The sequence below is a fragment of the Eptesicus fuscus genome, chromosome 24, assembly GCF_027574615.1.
Source record: "Eptesicus fuscus isolate TK198812 chromosome 24, DD_ASM_mEF_20220401, whole genome shotgun sequence".
In the NCBI taxonomy this organism is placed as follows: Eukaryota; Metazoa; Chordata; class Mammalia; order Chiroptera; family Vespertilionidae; genus Eptesicus; species Eptesicus fuscus.
This window is the reverse complement of record NC_072496.1, coordinates 7,265,018-7,282,295: the sequence shown is the minus strand read 5'-3', so window position 1 is coordinate 7,282,295 and position 17,278 is coordinate 7,265,018. Positions and strand designations below refer to the sequence as shown.

Here is a 17,278-nt window from a genome sequence, read left to right as displayed (position 1 = left end):
TTCCTTGCAAACACCTCTGAGAGAAACGCGCCCTGGAGTTTCGCCCGCTGCCTGGAACTGGGTTTCAATGTAGTTGGAACTGGGTCTCAGCGCAGTCTGGCGCCTTTGTCTCCTTCCCAGCAGGGCCATTCAGTGGCGCAGGCAACAGTCCCTCCTCTGCGCGCCCTCCCGTGTGCGCCTCTGGAGCCGCCGCTCCTCTGTGCCTCTGCCCCACAGGCCAAATTCATTCCCCCAGCATGTGCCTGGCTTCCCAGGGTTTCGCCCGGAACTGGGGTTCAGTGCAGTCAGAACTGGGGTTCAGCACGGTCCGGAGCCCTTGTCTCCTTCCCGCTAGGGCAGTTCAGTGGCGCAGGCAACAGTCCGTCCTTTGCGCCCCTTCCTGCGCGCGCCTCTGGAGCTCTGCCTTCCGCCGCTCCTCTGTGCCTGCGCCCCACAGCCCAGATTCATTCCCCCAGCCTGCGCCTGGCTTCCCAGGGTTTCACCCAGAACGGGGTTCAGTGCAGTCGGAGCCGGCGCTCAGCGCAATCCGGAGCCTTTATCTCCTTCCTGCCAGTGAACGCCGGCCAGGCCGTCAGCCGCCCCTTCCTCTCCGGCTCTATCCTCCCCGCAGGCGCGCGTGCTCGTGTCTCCGTCCGTTTCTCCATACCTCAGGCTTTTGCGGCTCCCCCGACTGTCCCCGTGGCCTTCTCCTTCTCCCCAGCTGTGGGCATTTCAGTCCGCCAGCTTTCCTGTGGTTCTGGACGATGACCGTTCTGACCTCTAGTTGTATTTTTGAAATTGTTGTGCCCGGCTGCGGGTTAGGTGTTTAACCTATGGCGCCATCTTGGTTTCTCCACAAATGACCATTTTTAATCAATTTTCTCTGCATAGTAAAAATTTTTGAAAATTGCCAATCTTATCATGTATTTGTCCATGGACTTACAGATCTTAGCAAATGGAAATATCCGTAGAATGCTCCAGCCACTGATAATTTCAAAGTACTGTCAGCTCTCTAAGGAGAGGATAAGTTCCAGAGCCTCAAAGCCCTCATGGAAAACAAATCCCCAAATAGTTCTATGTACAAAGTCCCAGGTGAGACATAGGAACAGACAAGTAATGCCTCTTTCCTGGAGTATGACATTTAAAGATTGACATCAGAGGTACATGAACATGTCTTATTCTATGTCCTGATTAGATTCCCCCTCAATTATATGAAACTGGTAAAGTTTGGTAAATCTGGTTATAATTTTCATATATAAAGTTTACTGTATACACACACGTATTATACACATACATATAAACATTATCACTTATGATAAAGGTTATTACATACATACATACATACATACATACATATACATAACATACATGCACACAAACATAAAGAAAGAATTATCCTCAAGGGAAGTCTGAAACCACACACTATGGCACCACCTCCTGGACTATGGCTGTGCTCCATGACTACGTTCTGGCATGTAAACTGACAGAGAGGAGTTCTACTCTTCTGCCTACGTTGGAGGGGTGCTATAAGTATGTGCTTCATATCTAGCCTTATGGGTTTCCAGTAATTACCTGAAGTCATATGAAGGTGAAGTAATGGCCCTAAGTGGGCAATCCAAAACGTTCCCAAGATTTTACATTCATCCTATTCAGCCTAATTTTGGAGTCCTGCAGCTTAAAGCTAAAATAGGTATGGCGTGCTGTCATCTCAAAGGAGGAAATCCAGTGTAGACTGCAATTATATGACTTCCACAGGAGTGAGATGTGTTTACCAGACTTCTTATAATATAATATAGCACCCCTACTCAGTCCTTCAGTGAGAGAGAAATCTGAGACTGTGTCTAGATTCTCATTCATTCTTATTTTCTCTCTCCCTCCCTCCAGCTCTTACCCTTACCCTCCGCTTACTCTCTTCTCAACAAATGTGCCTTGAATGTCCATAATGCCCCATAATGTTTGAGATATGGCAGTGATCAAGACAGAGGGTTCTTGCCCTCACACATGGATCTTAGGCCACAGTGAGGACAAGCAGACAAGAGATGAGCCAACAAGTTAACAAGGATGCGCTGAGCGTGATAAAGGCCACAAACAGGAAGGCTGTGCGAGTGGAGTAGGAGAGAACTTCAGCTAAGGTGGACATGGTAGGCCCTTCACAACTAACGTGTTAGAAGATGCGTGAGCTGTGACCTGGAATGAGAGGAACTGTCCCAAGTGGCTCTGGGACAAGGGCTTTCCAAGTATTAGAGAACGGGCGAGAGCAACAACAAAGGCTCTGAGGCAGGAACGAGTCTGACTTGTTCAAGGAATAGAACGGACTGTGCAGCTGAACTGGATAAGCAAAGGGGAAGTGGCAGGGATCTGAAATGTGATATGCTGATATTACTAAGGATTAACACAAGAAAATTAAACGACTAGTACTTTCAAGATCTTAGTTTTAGTATATTTCAGACAGGATTATCAAGAGATTTAAACACCTTGAAGGAAAAATACATTAGCAAAATAAAGCAGCCAAGTCCACATATTGAAAGGTACAGTCATTCATTAATTTTCTTAGTCTTAGAAGAGGCAGAGGCTGGTTTAAGTACACTTAACTTAAAACATATCAAACACCAACCTATAGAAAATGATTCTGATACAATCATTAACTCACAAGTGCCTAGCTTTAATCAAATCAAAATTACAGAGCATATCCTACTGAGATACAATAGGCAAGAGCAAATTAAAGTCATCTAAAAAGCTAATAAGTACCAAGGAGGGAGAAGTCCATATGAAAAGAACTATATAAATTCAAAATATAACAGAATGAATCCCAATAATGCTATCTTTCCTTTCCATTCCTACCCCTAATCTTAAAAAATAAAAATAAAAAGCAAACAAAAACACAAGAAATAGAAGATTAATGCAGATTTTAGTCCAATCTTCTAACATGTGTGTCAATAACCTCTCAGGAGCTTGAACTGGAGCACTCTGATATTTAGGACTGATGTCGATATTCTAACGTTACAGGTATAATATAGAGTGCAGTGGAGGAAACACAGGCTTTGGGGCCACTCAGAACCCTGGTCAATGCCAAGTTCTGGAATAGTGTGGTGAAGGCTTGGGAGGGGCATGTGTGGGTGGAGGGGGTCAATGGGGGAAAAAACAAAAACAAAGGGGACATCTGTAATACTTTCAACAATGAAGATTAAACAAAACAAAACAAAACAAAACAACAGTTCTGGCATTTATAAGCTGTGAGGTCATGGGCACGTGTCAGTTAGCAAACTGCAACTGAGTGGGTTTACCTGAGTGCTCAGGCAATAGGAGAAATAAGTGGACACATTTAGAGGGAGAGATGATAAAGACCTAAGGATAAACACTTTACAGCCATCCTACATATCTATTTGATTTTAAAGTTTTATTTGGAAACAAACTGGGGGAAAAACACACCAAACAAACAAAAACCTAATAAAAAATAGTTACTAAATAAGGGGCCAAAGTCCTAATTATGCTTATCATTGAGAAACTGATTATAATTTTCTTTAGAAACATTATATAATCATTAAATAACCATTAAAGCTACCAATGTGCTTTTCTTAAAACAATAGTATGTATAGCCAGTCACAAAAGACCATATATTATATGATTCCATTTATAAGCAATGTCCACAATAGGCAAATCTAGAGAGACAGAAATTAAACCAGTGGCTGGGAATTGGGGAGTTGGGAAAATGGGTGGATGCTACTGGGTACAGGATTTCTTTTTGGGGTGATGAAAATGCCCTAAAATGGACTATGGTGGTATTCAATGCTTGTGCCTTTGCCTAGACTGCAAACATTTTCTCTAAGAGACCATTCATTTGAACCAGCAAAAAAAGCTTTATTTAGCAGCATCCTAACCACCAAAACAGTTGGAGAAATTGTTTACTTCAAAAGAGCTTTCAAGAAGGGAAAGAAAATGAGGACAACAAAAAAAATATTTTGTAGAGCAGCTCAAACAACTGGACTGTAGTTTTGGATGTCATGGTATAAATGGGCATCAATGACTATAATTTTAAATTCTCCAGTAGACATGACTACAAACGCTTACCAAAGTAACTGGAGTCTTGTTACAGTGATTAAAACAAAATAAAGGCTAAAACATATAGGTGAGGCAAGTACAACCCAGAATCAAATTTTTCATATTCTAAATAAAGGTAAACCAAATAAAAATTACTATAAGTACTACAGGAATTATAAAAGGGTAAAAAATCACACAGGACAAAATAGTAACAGAAATAAATCAAATAAGCATTTATGCTAAATCATCTTAATATATCTAATGAATATTTTTGGTTCTAGCTTAATATATCTAATGAACTTACTTGGTTCTAGCTTCTTCAGGTCCTCCAGTTTAAATTCTTCTTGGGACTGTGTGGACTGAATTTAAAATATGCATATTATATCTTTTTACTATAAATATTTAATTATACCCGACGTCTTTTAAGTGGCAAGAACTAAATAGTCCAAAAGTAGCCAAAATAAATGAATCTATTTCTTACTTTCAAAGTAGAAAAATGACAAGTCTGAAGCGGATTTTTGTTTGTTGTTGTATTTTGGGAACATTCAGACTAATAATAACAGAAAAAAATTAAAGTTATATCTTTTATTTCTAGTTTATAAAAAAATGAATATAAATATTTTCATATGAGCTTAACTCATGAATTCTTATTGCTATAAAACCCTCCTGAGACAATACTGCTCTTAGCAGTCATGCCTAATGTTTCATTAGAATAGTTCAAAATAATTTCTTTTCCTTAATTTTGCAGACCTAACAGTTGGTGGTTTCCTTATATCAGAAAGAGGGGCAAAACCCTATTTACCTGTAAAGCTGCACTTCGTAATTCCAAGCATGTTGCAATTTTGCCTATGGTTTTCTGTAGGAAAAAGAAAAAGCTATAAATACCAAACATTGTAACTATTAACTAGTAGTTGTCAAAATCACCAGTTAATTTTTATTGATAAAGGATGTGCCAGTATAATTTCTAAAAATAAGTTGAATTCTCCTTCTTTTTAGCGACTTACAGATTTTAAAGAAGAGAAACAGGCAGCAAAGGGCTGCGAAGAGGGAGTCCGAATGTGCCACAACCAATTTTAAATTAAGTTTACTTTGACGACAGCTTTATGACATGATTTAAAGGGCAATGAAAAGGACTTCCAACCTGTTCCCTCCCAAGTTCTGCCTTCTCTTTTCCTCCATAAAGCCTGAAATTCATTAAAGGAGTTAAAAGTTAAAATATCTGAAAGTTAGCATGATATAATTTAATTTTTACTAAGTCCAATCATGACTTACATAACTAAATACATAGGCACTACTAAGCAAAATTAGTACTTGTGATGAATGGTGGCAATTTTCACAGTCAGGTCTGTTTCATATTAAGTGACAGGGCATAGTCCTTGACCTTAATAAGCTCAGGTTCTACTGTATAAGATACGACATGGACAGAATCACTGTAATCTAAAGAAGAGACACTTGATTCTATAAGATTCAGCAAAGTAAGCCACTGTCTGTTCTGAAGAAACAGGACAAGACTATATGATCCAGTGACTGGGAGGATTTTAAAACAAAAAAGCTTAGAAAATTGTCATGATTCATTTGTCCCAAACTAAATTGAAGTATGAAGTGTGAGAGTGTGAGAGTGTGTGTGTGTGTGTGTGTGTGTGTGTGTGTGTGTGTGTGTGTGTTGGGGATGGGGGCATCATTCTGAAGGGGACTTTCAATGACTAGCTGAGGAATCTGTCATTACTTTAGCAGTAAATTATACAGGAGGTTTTTGAACACAGAATGACAATCAGATTTGCCCTTTAAGAATACTGTTGTAACAACAGAATCCATAGGCTAAAGTAGAAAAGGTAAAAGACTGAAGGTAAGATCAGTCAGGTTATTTAAAGTATCCAAGTAAATGGTAATAAACGAGAACGTGAATGGCTCGGGAGGCTATGAAAAGGAGGACACCCACAGAAGAAAGATCTGTAAGAGCAGGCAGCCGAATTATGCCCATCAATACTTTCAAGTCCTTCCAAAAAAGACATTTCTTAAGTTTTTATTAGAAATCAATCTAGACCGTAAAAGTGAAGTATCTTTGTACAATATTTACAGTGCCTTCACAATGAACTATTCTGCAAACAAATGACATGTTTTTCTAAATTTATAAATGTTAGTTGAATATGGTGGTTTTCTCTTTTGTCAGCTTTCTCTGCAAGATAATGAGGAGCAAAGAGGAGTAACAAGTACCGTCCTGGCCCCGGTGCTTAGGCTAGTGTGTGTTATTGCAATTATTATATCAATAATAAAAAGCTGGTACAGCAACTCACAAAATAAACCACTATGAAGCAAGATGTGGCTCTTGGCTAATGCATAAGTAACCATATTTAATTATCTCCACAATCTAAAAATTCCTTTCAATCCCAACATAAGAGTTTAGAAAATACCCAATTTCATTCTGAAAATTTACATTTAAAGATTGCATTTAAATATGTTAAGCGCAAAAGGATTCAAGATAGATTTATATAACATCTCAAATAGCTTTTGCATAGAAATCAGTGAATCTTTTCTAAAAAAAAATCTAATCATTGTTATTCAAATATACCACTCAACTCTGACAAACTAATAAATAATGTTAAACATAAATAATATAGGAGTAGTAATGGCTAACAATTATAGAGCACTTACGGACAAGCTCTCCTAAGTGATTTATAAGCTTTAATTCATTTAACCCTCACTATAATTCTATCAGTTAGAGACAGTCATTTTATAGATGTGAAAATTAAACAGAGGTTAAGTAAGTTGCCCTGGATATAAAATTTTTTCTATACAAAATATTAAAAAGCAATACATTTATTTTAATACCATTTGGCCATACTTTTTGTTCTTTCAAAAATGTTCTTTTAACAAGGATTTTGTCTGTATTAAGTGAGATATATCAATGAGCAAGTCTTTAATATAAAAATCTTACTTAACTCCTTTTCCTTCTTTACTCTAAAATCCATTTGATTTGATACTTTTAACTTTTAAAGTAAAATGTAGTTTAACAACTATAAGTCCACTAATAACCTATTTTAAAATGAACATTTCTTCAAGTTAAGCAGAAGCAACAGCTTTTTAGCCGGAATCTACTGAACTATGGCAACATACCAATAGGCATTATTCATAACTATTTTAAGGGACCACACCCAACATCAGTATTAAAAGAGGAGTGAAACACTATCATTTTCAGATGTAACAATGACTTTTAAAACATGCAGGATTTATTGGTGTCAAAATCCAGTGCTTGCTACTGTAATTGTTTCTTTCACCTTTCCTAGAAACAAATGGACACAAAAATGACGGAGAAGCACAGTCATTTGTGCCAGAGTAAGTACTGACTATTAACTAATGTGCATTGAGGGTAAGTGAAGTTTAAATTTAGAAAGATTTAAATTATCAGCACTTCATTCAAATTAATTGCTCATGCCTGATATGATATGCAATGGTAAATGTTCTCATTTTCAGAATATTGGCTATTTTAGTTTATTGTTGCTAGGGAAACTGACAACTCCAAAAAGAGCAAGTTAAAAAAAAAAGGTGGAATCAAAATTAGACAATTAAAGAGCTACATTAATTTTGCTAAAATGTATTCAATTTAAATAGGTTTTAAAAATACACAGTTGAAGTAGTATAGTCTCAATCCAGATTTAATTTTTTAGACTTGAACAGCTAGTCATCTACTCTCTAGCTGGGGGAGGCTGGAAAGGGAGGAAGCGAAGGGGGAGGCAGGAGAAAGGGGATGCCTAGAAATATAATACAAGCATTAGTGCTGGAATTCTCATTACCACCAAATGTGACTCAAAACAGAAAAAGACTTTCTAAGCATCATGAGACATGATGTTCTATTCTGCCCAGAAACTTACATGAGAAAATCTACTACACCAAAGTAGGGAACTTAATGGAATGAAAGCTTTTGGCAGCTATTGTTTGGCCACTAAACCCAGTTGTTATTATGACAAAACTATTGGGAATAGAAAGCCAAGTCAACTAATAATGAGGGAGGATCAAATAAGAATCACAAATTTTCTTACTTTCCACCGGAAGTCTTTGTGGATATTATGATTAGAAAATCCCTATGAATATTTTATCACCAATTAGTAAAGTTTTGAGGGATCAGTAGATCTGTTTTAGAGTCCTTTAGACTTAAAATAAATATTGTGGAGATGTATATAACTTATGCTCTCAAAAATTAGGATTTCTCTTACCTTAAAATAATAATCATATATGAATAAATATCAATAACCTACGATTAATAATGAAGCATTTATTCATCAAATAATTTTGAAAGCTTACTGTGAGCTAGAAAGCAAAAAGCTTCCTGTGCACCAAAAGGTTGTCGGTTCGATACCTGGTCAGGGCACATAAAGGAAGCATTTTAGAAATATGGTTGGTTTCTTTAAAATCTCCTTTCAAAGTCCCACCAACTACTGAATGATTGCCATAATTCTCAAATTTATCACGGCTACAAAAACACTGAAAACAGTAAAAGCTTAGAAATAGAATTCAAATGGAAAACATAAAGAACAAGTCTGCTTAGAATAATGTAGGGAACAGTTTCCATTTTCCTCTTTTGAGGAAAACATAATTGACTCTCTCCTACTTTGCCTTATGTTCCAGGTGTAGCATCCAATTCATTTTGCAGACCTAACAGTTGGTTTCAAAATTTCCCACAACATGTTCTTCAGAACACTAGACCCAATGAAATGTTTGGAGCAGGACTTCCAAAAACAAATGAATTTAAGAAATATTTCATTATCCAAACTCTTTAAAAATTCAACATACAAAACTAACTAACTAAATAATACATTTTTAAAAAGAGGAAAAAAATTCAACATACACATTGGCATATTAAAAGCCCTGACAAGTAACAAACTCTCTGTTCAAGTAACATCTATTAATTTCTCAGAGCCAGTGTTCTCCAGATCAGATCTGGGAAATCTTTGTTTTCTAATCTGTTAGCAACTTCTTCCTTATGTGACATTCAAATAAGGCCTATATGTCATTAGGAGAGTTTTTCCCCTGTTGTGAATGTCTCACCTGTATTTTTTAAAGCAATTTGAATGTGTAAGTGTATACAACTTGGCCTTCCATTAATAATGTAGTACAGATTGAGTTAGGGGTCCTTCTCTAAGCCCAAGGAATAGGCAGGCAGGCATGAGCTCTCTCTGTGGCCACCACCAGCAGCCACAAACGCCTCCAGGCAGTTATCATAAATAGCACCTCAGAAATCAGGCCTCCAGGATAAGAGGAGGTACAGGCAAAGGTCATTTCTTGATGGCATTTTTTAAATTTAAAGGTTTAGGTCAAATCACTTTATATTTGAGGTCATGTTGCTCATAGGTTTATACCTAAGCAGCAGATGTTGGAGACAAAACATATTAGTAACTCAAGGCAAATAAGTGATTAAAATATGGGGGTCAGCCCTGGTCAGTGTCGCTCAGTTGGCTAGGCATTGCCCTGTGCACCAAAAGGTTGTCAGTTCAATTCCCGGTCAGGGCACATGCCTGGGTTTTGGGCTTGATCCACAGTAGGGAGTGCACAGGAGACAGGAGATCGATGTTTTGCTCTCACATCAATGTTTCTCTCTCTCCCCCTCTCCCTTTCTCTCTCTCTAAAAATCAATTTTAAAAAATGAAAAATAAAAATAAAATATGGCAGTCATTTAATTCTCAATACTGTGAAACCAGCTGATCACTTCCTAATCAATTCCTACATAGTTTTCACAAATGCTACAGAGGTGATAAAGCATATAGTCTTTGTTCCTTAAGCAAACCAATCATTTCCTTTACGGTAATTATTTTCAAGGGCTCAAATCCTAAATATCTTTTTTTTTTAAATATATTTTATTGATTTTTTACAGAGAGGAAGGGAGAGGGATAGAGAGCGAGAAACATCGACCAGCTGCCTCCTGCACACTCCCCACTGGGGATGTGCCCGCAACCAATGTACATGCCCTTGACCGGAATCGAACCTGGGACCCTTCAGTCCGCAGACCGACGCTCTATCCACTGAGCCAAACCGGTTTCGGCAAATCCTAAATATCTTAAATCTATTGTGGGTATAAGTAATTATTAAGAAAAAGAGAACAGTACACTTTTAAATTGTAGCAATGTATTTTTTCTTTTTCAACACAAAAAAAGTACATTAGATAATGTAGATCCTAAATATTTTTAAAATGCAAATATACTATCTTGTGTAAGAAATATGGCTAACCAAAATCTTTAGGGGTTTTTTCCTTTCCAAACTCCTATAAATAACACTCAAATGAATACAAGGCCTAAGGACCAAAATAAATTTGTTTCAGCTTCCTTAAAAAGTCTACCCAAAAAAAAAAAAAAAAAAAATCACTCCCACTCCCACTCTTTGCACAAAAAAAGAATTCAAGCAAATTAAGTCACCATCGTTTTCACAATGTGTTTTCTTAAGAGATGAAGGGAAACTGACACAAGTCTTTTTTCTTTATCTATGAGATTAAAATTTGATTTTACATTAGATACTCTGAGCCAGGAAAAAATGGGAATTGTTTCTTCCCACTTCATCTCACTCTTTAAAGTAAAGCTTCTTAAAACATCCTATTTTTCATCATCTCTACAAGGAATTAACATGACACATTAAAATTTTAATTCAAGGAGAAAGAGCACCATTGAAACATTCTGCAATCTTATGCATTTATTTTGTGACAGAATCTTATGTCAAACTATTGAACTAATTTTTTCAGTGGTGACTTTTTTTGGGGGGATGTCTGTTTTGTTTTGAAAGGAGGTAGAGAAGTTAAGAAAGTTCAGAGTTAAAAATAAGACACAATTACTCATAATCAAACTCCAGTTTATGGACTTCCCTCCCAACCAACGTGTGGATGATCTCCACTAAAGATAAACAAAGCCTAAATGGCTAAGTAAAGAAATTCATGAAGTAAGAAGTTCACTAAGTGGCAAATCACGTGGTATCTCTTTGTGATCACAATGTTCAGCACAGCATCATCAGTATCATTCTTTGTATAACAGTTTTGTTTTTTGTTTTTGCTTAATGGAATCAAAAGACGGAACCCTGTTCATTTGGAATTTGACATATCTGGCAATTATTCTATGATACCTTTTGTTCTTCTGTGAATTCAGAATTATTGTGTTGAGCTTGGGCCTCTTTTTGTAGATGTCTTGCTAATCTGTAAGAAGAAAAAACATATATTCTTTAGAACTGAAGGAAAGCAAAATATCTCAAGTGCAACAACGTGAAGCAACTTCAATCTTTTATTTTTAAAAAATTTTTTATTTATTTATACATTTTTCAAGAGAGAGGAAGGGAGAGGGTGAGAGTGAAACATCAATTGGCTACCTCCTGCATGCCCCCTACTGGGGCTCGAGCCTGCAACAGGGGCATGTGCCCTAACTAGGAATCGAACCAGCAACCATTTGGTGCATGGGATGCTGCCCAACCAATTAAGCCACACTGGCCAGGGCACAATTTTAATATTTTAAAAAACCAGACAATGAAGTACAATAATACTATGTTCTGGTTTCAAAGTATAAACCTACATTATCTTTAGAATCAAACTTTTTATACAATGACAATTAAAATAAGATATAATTTTCAGAGCATTTCACTGGGACAAATTTGAGCTCTACACAGTAAAAACAGAATCTTAGAGCTGGGAAGAACCTCAAGTGGCATGTAATCCAACTTTCTTTTGTACGCATACATTTCTTCTGGAACAAGCCAATAAGCAGTTGTCCAGATGCTGCTTAAAACTTCCGGTGAGCACCAATAACAGTACAACCAGAGACACTTCATCAGTCTATTGTTAATTTGCTGGTAAGATTAGTCCACATTACAGCCATGCCAAAGTGGCAATACCCAACCAAATTATACTTGGAAAACATTTTTCATGGAAAATAAAGAAAACTCCACCAATCAGCCATGAAACTCATTGTCTGCCCAATTATCATCAAAATTACAAATAGCAGCGAGACCTTGGGTGAATTTTCAAGGATGAAGCTGTGCTACTAGTACAACTCAACAGGGAAGATCCAAAGCGATTTCTGAGGCAGCAAAAACACAGGATTGACTCTTAACAACTAAAGAAAAAGACAAATAACTCAACTTAAAAATGGGCAAAGGATTTGAACAGACTTTTCTCCAAAGAAGATATAAAAATGGCCAATAAGCACATGAATATCTCTCTCATCATTAGTCATTAGGGAAATACAAATCAAAACCATAATGAGATACCATGTCACACCCACTAGGATGAGTATAATTTTTAAAGAGAGAGAGAAAAATAACAGTGTAGGCAAGAATGTGGAGAAATTGGAACCCTCACATGTTGCTTGTAGGATGGTACAGTCACTGTGGAAATCACTTTGGTAATTCCTCAAAAAGTTAAGCAGTTATCATATAACCCAGCAATTTCAAAATCCTAGGTATATTCCCAAAGAAACTGAAAACATATATTCACACAAAAACACCTGTACACGAATGCTTACAGCATCAGCATTATGCATAACAGCCCCAAAGTGGAAATACCCACAATGTCCACCCACTGATGAACGGGGTAAACAAAAAGGAGTGTATCCATTCAATGGAATATTATTTGGCATAAAGAAGAATGAAGTAGTGATACATGCCACACAACATGGATGAACCTCAAAAACATTACAGAAGCCACAAACAGGGATCACATATTAGATGGCGCGATTTACATGACATGTCTAGATAAGACAAATCTTTAGAGACAGAATATAGATTAGCAGTTGCTGGGGTTTGAGTAGGAATATGAAGTGACTGCAGATGGGCACAGGGGTCTTTTCGGGTGATGAAGATGTTATAAAATTTACTGTAGGGATGGCTCCCCAACTTGGAAAATTTACTAAAAATTCATTTAATTGCTTATGTAAAATGAGTGAATTCGTGGTATATAAGTTAAACCTCAATAGTTATTTTTTTATATAGATTTTTATTTATTTCAGAGAGGAAGGGAGAAGGAGAGAGAGAGAAACATCCATGATGAGAGAGAATCATGGATCGGCTGCCTCCTGCACGCCCCACCCTGAGGATGGAGCCCACAACTCGGGCATGTGCCCTTGACTGGAATCAAACCTGGGGCCCTTTAGTCCTCAGGCCGATGCTCTATCCACTGAGCCAAACCGGATAGGGCTATTTTAAACTTTTTTTAAAACCTAGACAAAAACAATAATTTGCTAAATCCATAAATGATTGTACCATTTGAAGGCAAAGTGAGACATGATTGTGTCCCTTGAGGGAAAATCCACATACTTTTGTGTATCAGACGAGCAAGGTGCAAGAGTTGCCATTCTGTTAGTAGAGGTGAGAAATCCATCAAATATTCTTCTCTAGAGAATACACTCACCTTACAGTGCTTCCTACAGATAAAACAGGACTATTCTCAAAGGGGAGTTTTAACTATACTTTAAACACATAAACAAGTAGTCGAGTGACAGCAATCCGTGACAGAAATCAGTGCTTCTCAAACTGTCTTCAGTGAAGGACCACTTCTTTCCCCCCCAATCTGCTCCAGACTAATACTTCTATAAAATACAATACAAATGATGGTGCAGATGTTAAATTGCTATAGTTTCTAAATCTTAAATCTCAATTCCTTTATTTATCTCATTGCAGACCAGTGGCAGTTTGCAGACCAGCACCGATCTGTGGACCACTCTGAGTAGCACTGATATAAGACACTAGAGGCCCAATGCACAAAATTTGTGCAAGGGGCTCAGCCCTCACAGCCGAGGTGGCTTGCCTCAGCCCTTGCAGCTGCAGCAGCTTGCCTCGGCCCTCGCAGCCCCGGCTTCATCTGGAAGGTCATCTGGAAGGACGTCCGGAAGGTCTTTGGGCTGTCCAGTCTAATTAGCATATTATGCTTTTATTATTATAGACAGTAAAGGTGATTAACAGCAGGTATTATTCGGTCATCAAACTCACCCATTCACTTTAACAAATATTTACTGAGCATCCATGTGCTAGACTAAGACCTCTTGAGAAATATCTGATTCTGAGCAACAGACTCCATACCACTCTACCATAAGTTAGGAGTCACATATCCCCCAGCTTGCTGAAAGAGGTCACCTGCTAAATGGAGTTTATTTTCATCAACAATGTTTATTTTGGATAAAAATTTTGTTTTTGCCATAATAATTTGTTTAAACCTTCCAACAGTATTTTGGCATCAATTCTCTTCTGTTCCCACAGCATACTACTGAATCTATCCATTCAATAGAATACGATAATTATCTAATATCTAACTAAGGAATTATTTGATGATAGCCTAGCACTGCTCTGGACACTAAGTATAGCTTGGATACCCTGCTCTCAAAGAGCTTACATTCAAGTGGGGAGAGAGACTACACCAAACAAATAGCTACACTAATAAAAGAGTAAGATGCAAATTGACTGTACCTTCGTGAGGCCCGCCAGCCAATCAGGAGTGAGCATGCAAATTAACCCAACAAAGATAGCAGGTTAATTTGCACACGCAGGCGCCTAGAGGCTGGGGGCAGGGTGGGGCGGGACACTTGTGTCATCACCATGGTGACAACGCAGGCGTTCCGCACCACCCCAGCCGCTCCGGGCCTCTGGGCAGTGTGGGAAGGTGGAAAGGCGGCTCCAGGCCAGAGCAAAAAAGGCAGCTCTGACCAGAGCAAAGGCGGTGCCAGCAGCCAGGGGAAGGCAGGCCCATTCTTGCACGAATCTTCGTGCATCGGGCCTCTAGTACAAAGTATAATGTATTTTAGATGATGCTAATTACAATGAAAACATTTAAGCAGGACTGGTGGGGTAGAATGTGCAAGACTGAGTCGAGCGGGTGGGGGTGGACAGAAAAAGTGTTCCAGAAAAAAGTACAAAAGCCATAAACCAAAATCTTCAGGAAACAGCAAGCAATGTGGCAGCACTTTCTTTTCACACTTCGGTAATAGCAATGCCCAGTTCACTCTGAAATCCTCCCGTTAGACAATCAGGGCTTTGATGGTGGAAATCAAATCATACTGGTCTTTATTCCCCTAGCTCTCATTTGTTGAGTGATGAAACTGTTTACACTATAGTATCTTACATTATGGTAATATTAAACATGATCATTCTTCCCCCTGAGCACCCCTCTCACATAAATTCACTCCTGTAGGTAGTATGACCTTAAAGACATTGCTGCTGCCTTGGCCGGTTTGGCTCAGTGGATGGAGCATTAACCTGCGGTCTGAGGGGTCCCAGGTTCGATTCCAGTCAAGGGCATATGCCTGGGTTGTGGGCTCGATCGCCAATGGAGGGTGTGCAGGAAGCAGCCGATCAATGATTCTCTCTCAGCATTGATGTTTCTCTCTCTCTCTCCCTCTCCCTTTCTCTCTGAAATCAATAAAAATATATAAAAAATAAGTAAAAAATAAAGACATTGCTGCCTACCCCGTGAGAAATGCCAGTTATCCTAGACTCTCCCTCCTTCTTCACTCTCAATATCCCGTCAGTGACTATATCCTGTCAATTCTTTTTTACATCATTTAGTAGCCCCCAAATGGTCTTCTTTTCTGCAGCCTTTCCTCGCAGATAATTCAAACAAAAAAGACAATTCGCCTTCCTTTTTGAATATATGAATTTTAAATTCAACCTTTTATTTTTTCCCTTCTTTTTAAAAATCTTTATTGTTGACAGTATTCCATATACCTCCTTTTCCCCCCATTGACCCCTTCTAGCCTGCCCACCCTACGCTTCACCACCCTACTGTCTGTGTCCATGAGTTATGCATATATGCATACAAGGTCTTTGGTTGGTCTCTTCCCACCCATCCACCCTCCTCCACCTTTCCTCTGAGATTCCAGAGTTTGGTCCATGCTTCTGTCTCTGGACCTATTTTGTTCATATGAGTGTGATCATGTGATACTTGTCTTTCTCTGACTGGCTTATGTCACTTAGCATGATGCTCTCCAGGTCCCTCCATGCTGTCTCAAAGGGTAAGAGATCCTTCTTTTTTTTACTGCTGCATAGTATTCCATGAGGTCAATGTCTCACAGCTTTATTATCCACTCATCAACTGATGGGCACTTGGGCTGTTTCCAGATCTTAGCTGTTGTAAATTGCGCTGCTTTGAACATTTCAACCTCATTTTATAGGTAGCCTCATTTTTATACAGCTACAGAATTTAAGTCAATCATTACGCTGGCAGTTTTTAAAATCTGAGAAGCACTCTAAATGACCAAGTTAAAAAGTTAGTGTGGCCCTGACCGGTGTGGCTCAGTGGATAGAGCGTCGGTCTGCGGACTGAAGGGTCCCAGGTTCGATTCCGGTCAAGGGCATGTACCTCGGTTGCGGGCACATCCCCAGTGGGGGGTGTGCAGGAGGCAGCTGATCGATGTTTCTAACTCTCTATCCCTCTCCCTTCCTCTCTGTAAAAAAATAAATTAAAAATATTAAAAAATAAAATAAAAAGCTAGTGTGGAGGTCCAACAGCAGATTTGTATGTGCCGGTTACCCAGTGCTAGCTAAACAGCTTGCATATTCCACTTTCCTTTGTAATTCCAATTGGACATGGTACTGTCCACTTCCCACTGGGAGCTCTGCTGCTCAAAGCCAACAGCTGCGAAGTCCCACCACTTCACCGTGAGGCAGCTTGCTACCTCCGGGTCTGCAATTCTGGCCAACACACAGAATGAGAATACACATAGGTGCTCTCTGCCTAACTGGCGACAGTATGGAAGGACATGTTCTTTGGTAATGAAGAAAATCTAATTTCCCAAATTACATACACGACACATCTTAAATAAAGCACCTTAAATACTATGGAGTAGAGCAGACAGGATTGGGAATTTTTTAAAAACCTCAGATTTCAGCGGTATAGTATTGAGACCCTAGGTGGTCTGCTTAACCCAAGCTTCTGTTTCCTCTTTTTGTAAAATGAGAATAATATCCTCACTGAGTAGTGGCAAGAGCAAGTGATATCAAGTGCAAGTGCAAATCAAATGATATGCATGGCAAAAAGGGCCCAGAGCAGGGTTGTTTTCTGAGCCTTCTGAAACTACAGCCAATTCAAAGTCAGTAAGATGGGGAAGGAGAACATGTACACATTCAACCGAATGGCCACATAAAAACCCAAATAACTATTGTAGAGAAAGGACCAAGAATTTAGATCCTCCAAGTACCAATCTTATATTCTTCCCAGAAGACACTTGAGGGGGGGGGGCGGGGGAGAGATGTTACACACACATGGTTTCATATTCCCTACAGCCTCAAACAATAACTTGCTTTTAACCCA

At 38.6% G+C, this 17,278-nt stretch overlaps 1 protein-coding gene across 4 annotated transcripts in view; it reads right to left on the bottom strand.

The window, feature by feature from the left end:
- Positions 1-17,278, bottom strand: part of AIDA (axin interactor, dorsalization associated) — a 30,123-nt gene that overhangs the window by 11,381 nt on the left and 1,464 nt on the right. For 2 of the 4 annotated variants that reach the window (XM_054713125.1, XM_054713122.1), the window contains exons 2-5: positions 11,116-11,185; positions 4,820-4,873; positions 4,499-4,567; positions 4,322-4,376 (exon numbers count right to left, since the gene is read on the bottom strand). In XM_054713125.1, the coding sequence (XP_054569100.1) occupies positions 4,322-4,376; positions 4,499-4,567; positions 4,820-4,873; positions 11,116-11,185 (248 nt within the window). Of the gene's footprint in view, positions 1-4,321; positions 4,377-4,498; positions 4,568-4,819; positions 4,874-8,316; positions 8,372-11,115; positions 11,186-17,278 lie in introns of all 4 variants that reach the window. The other 2 variants (XM_054713124.1, XM_054713123.1) reach the window with 2 other exon arrangements.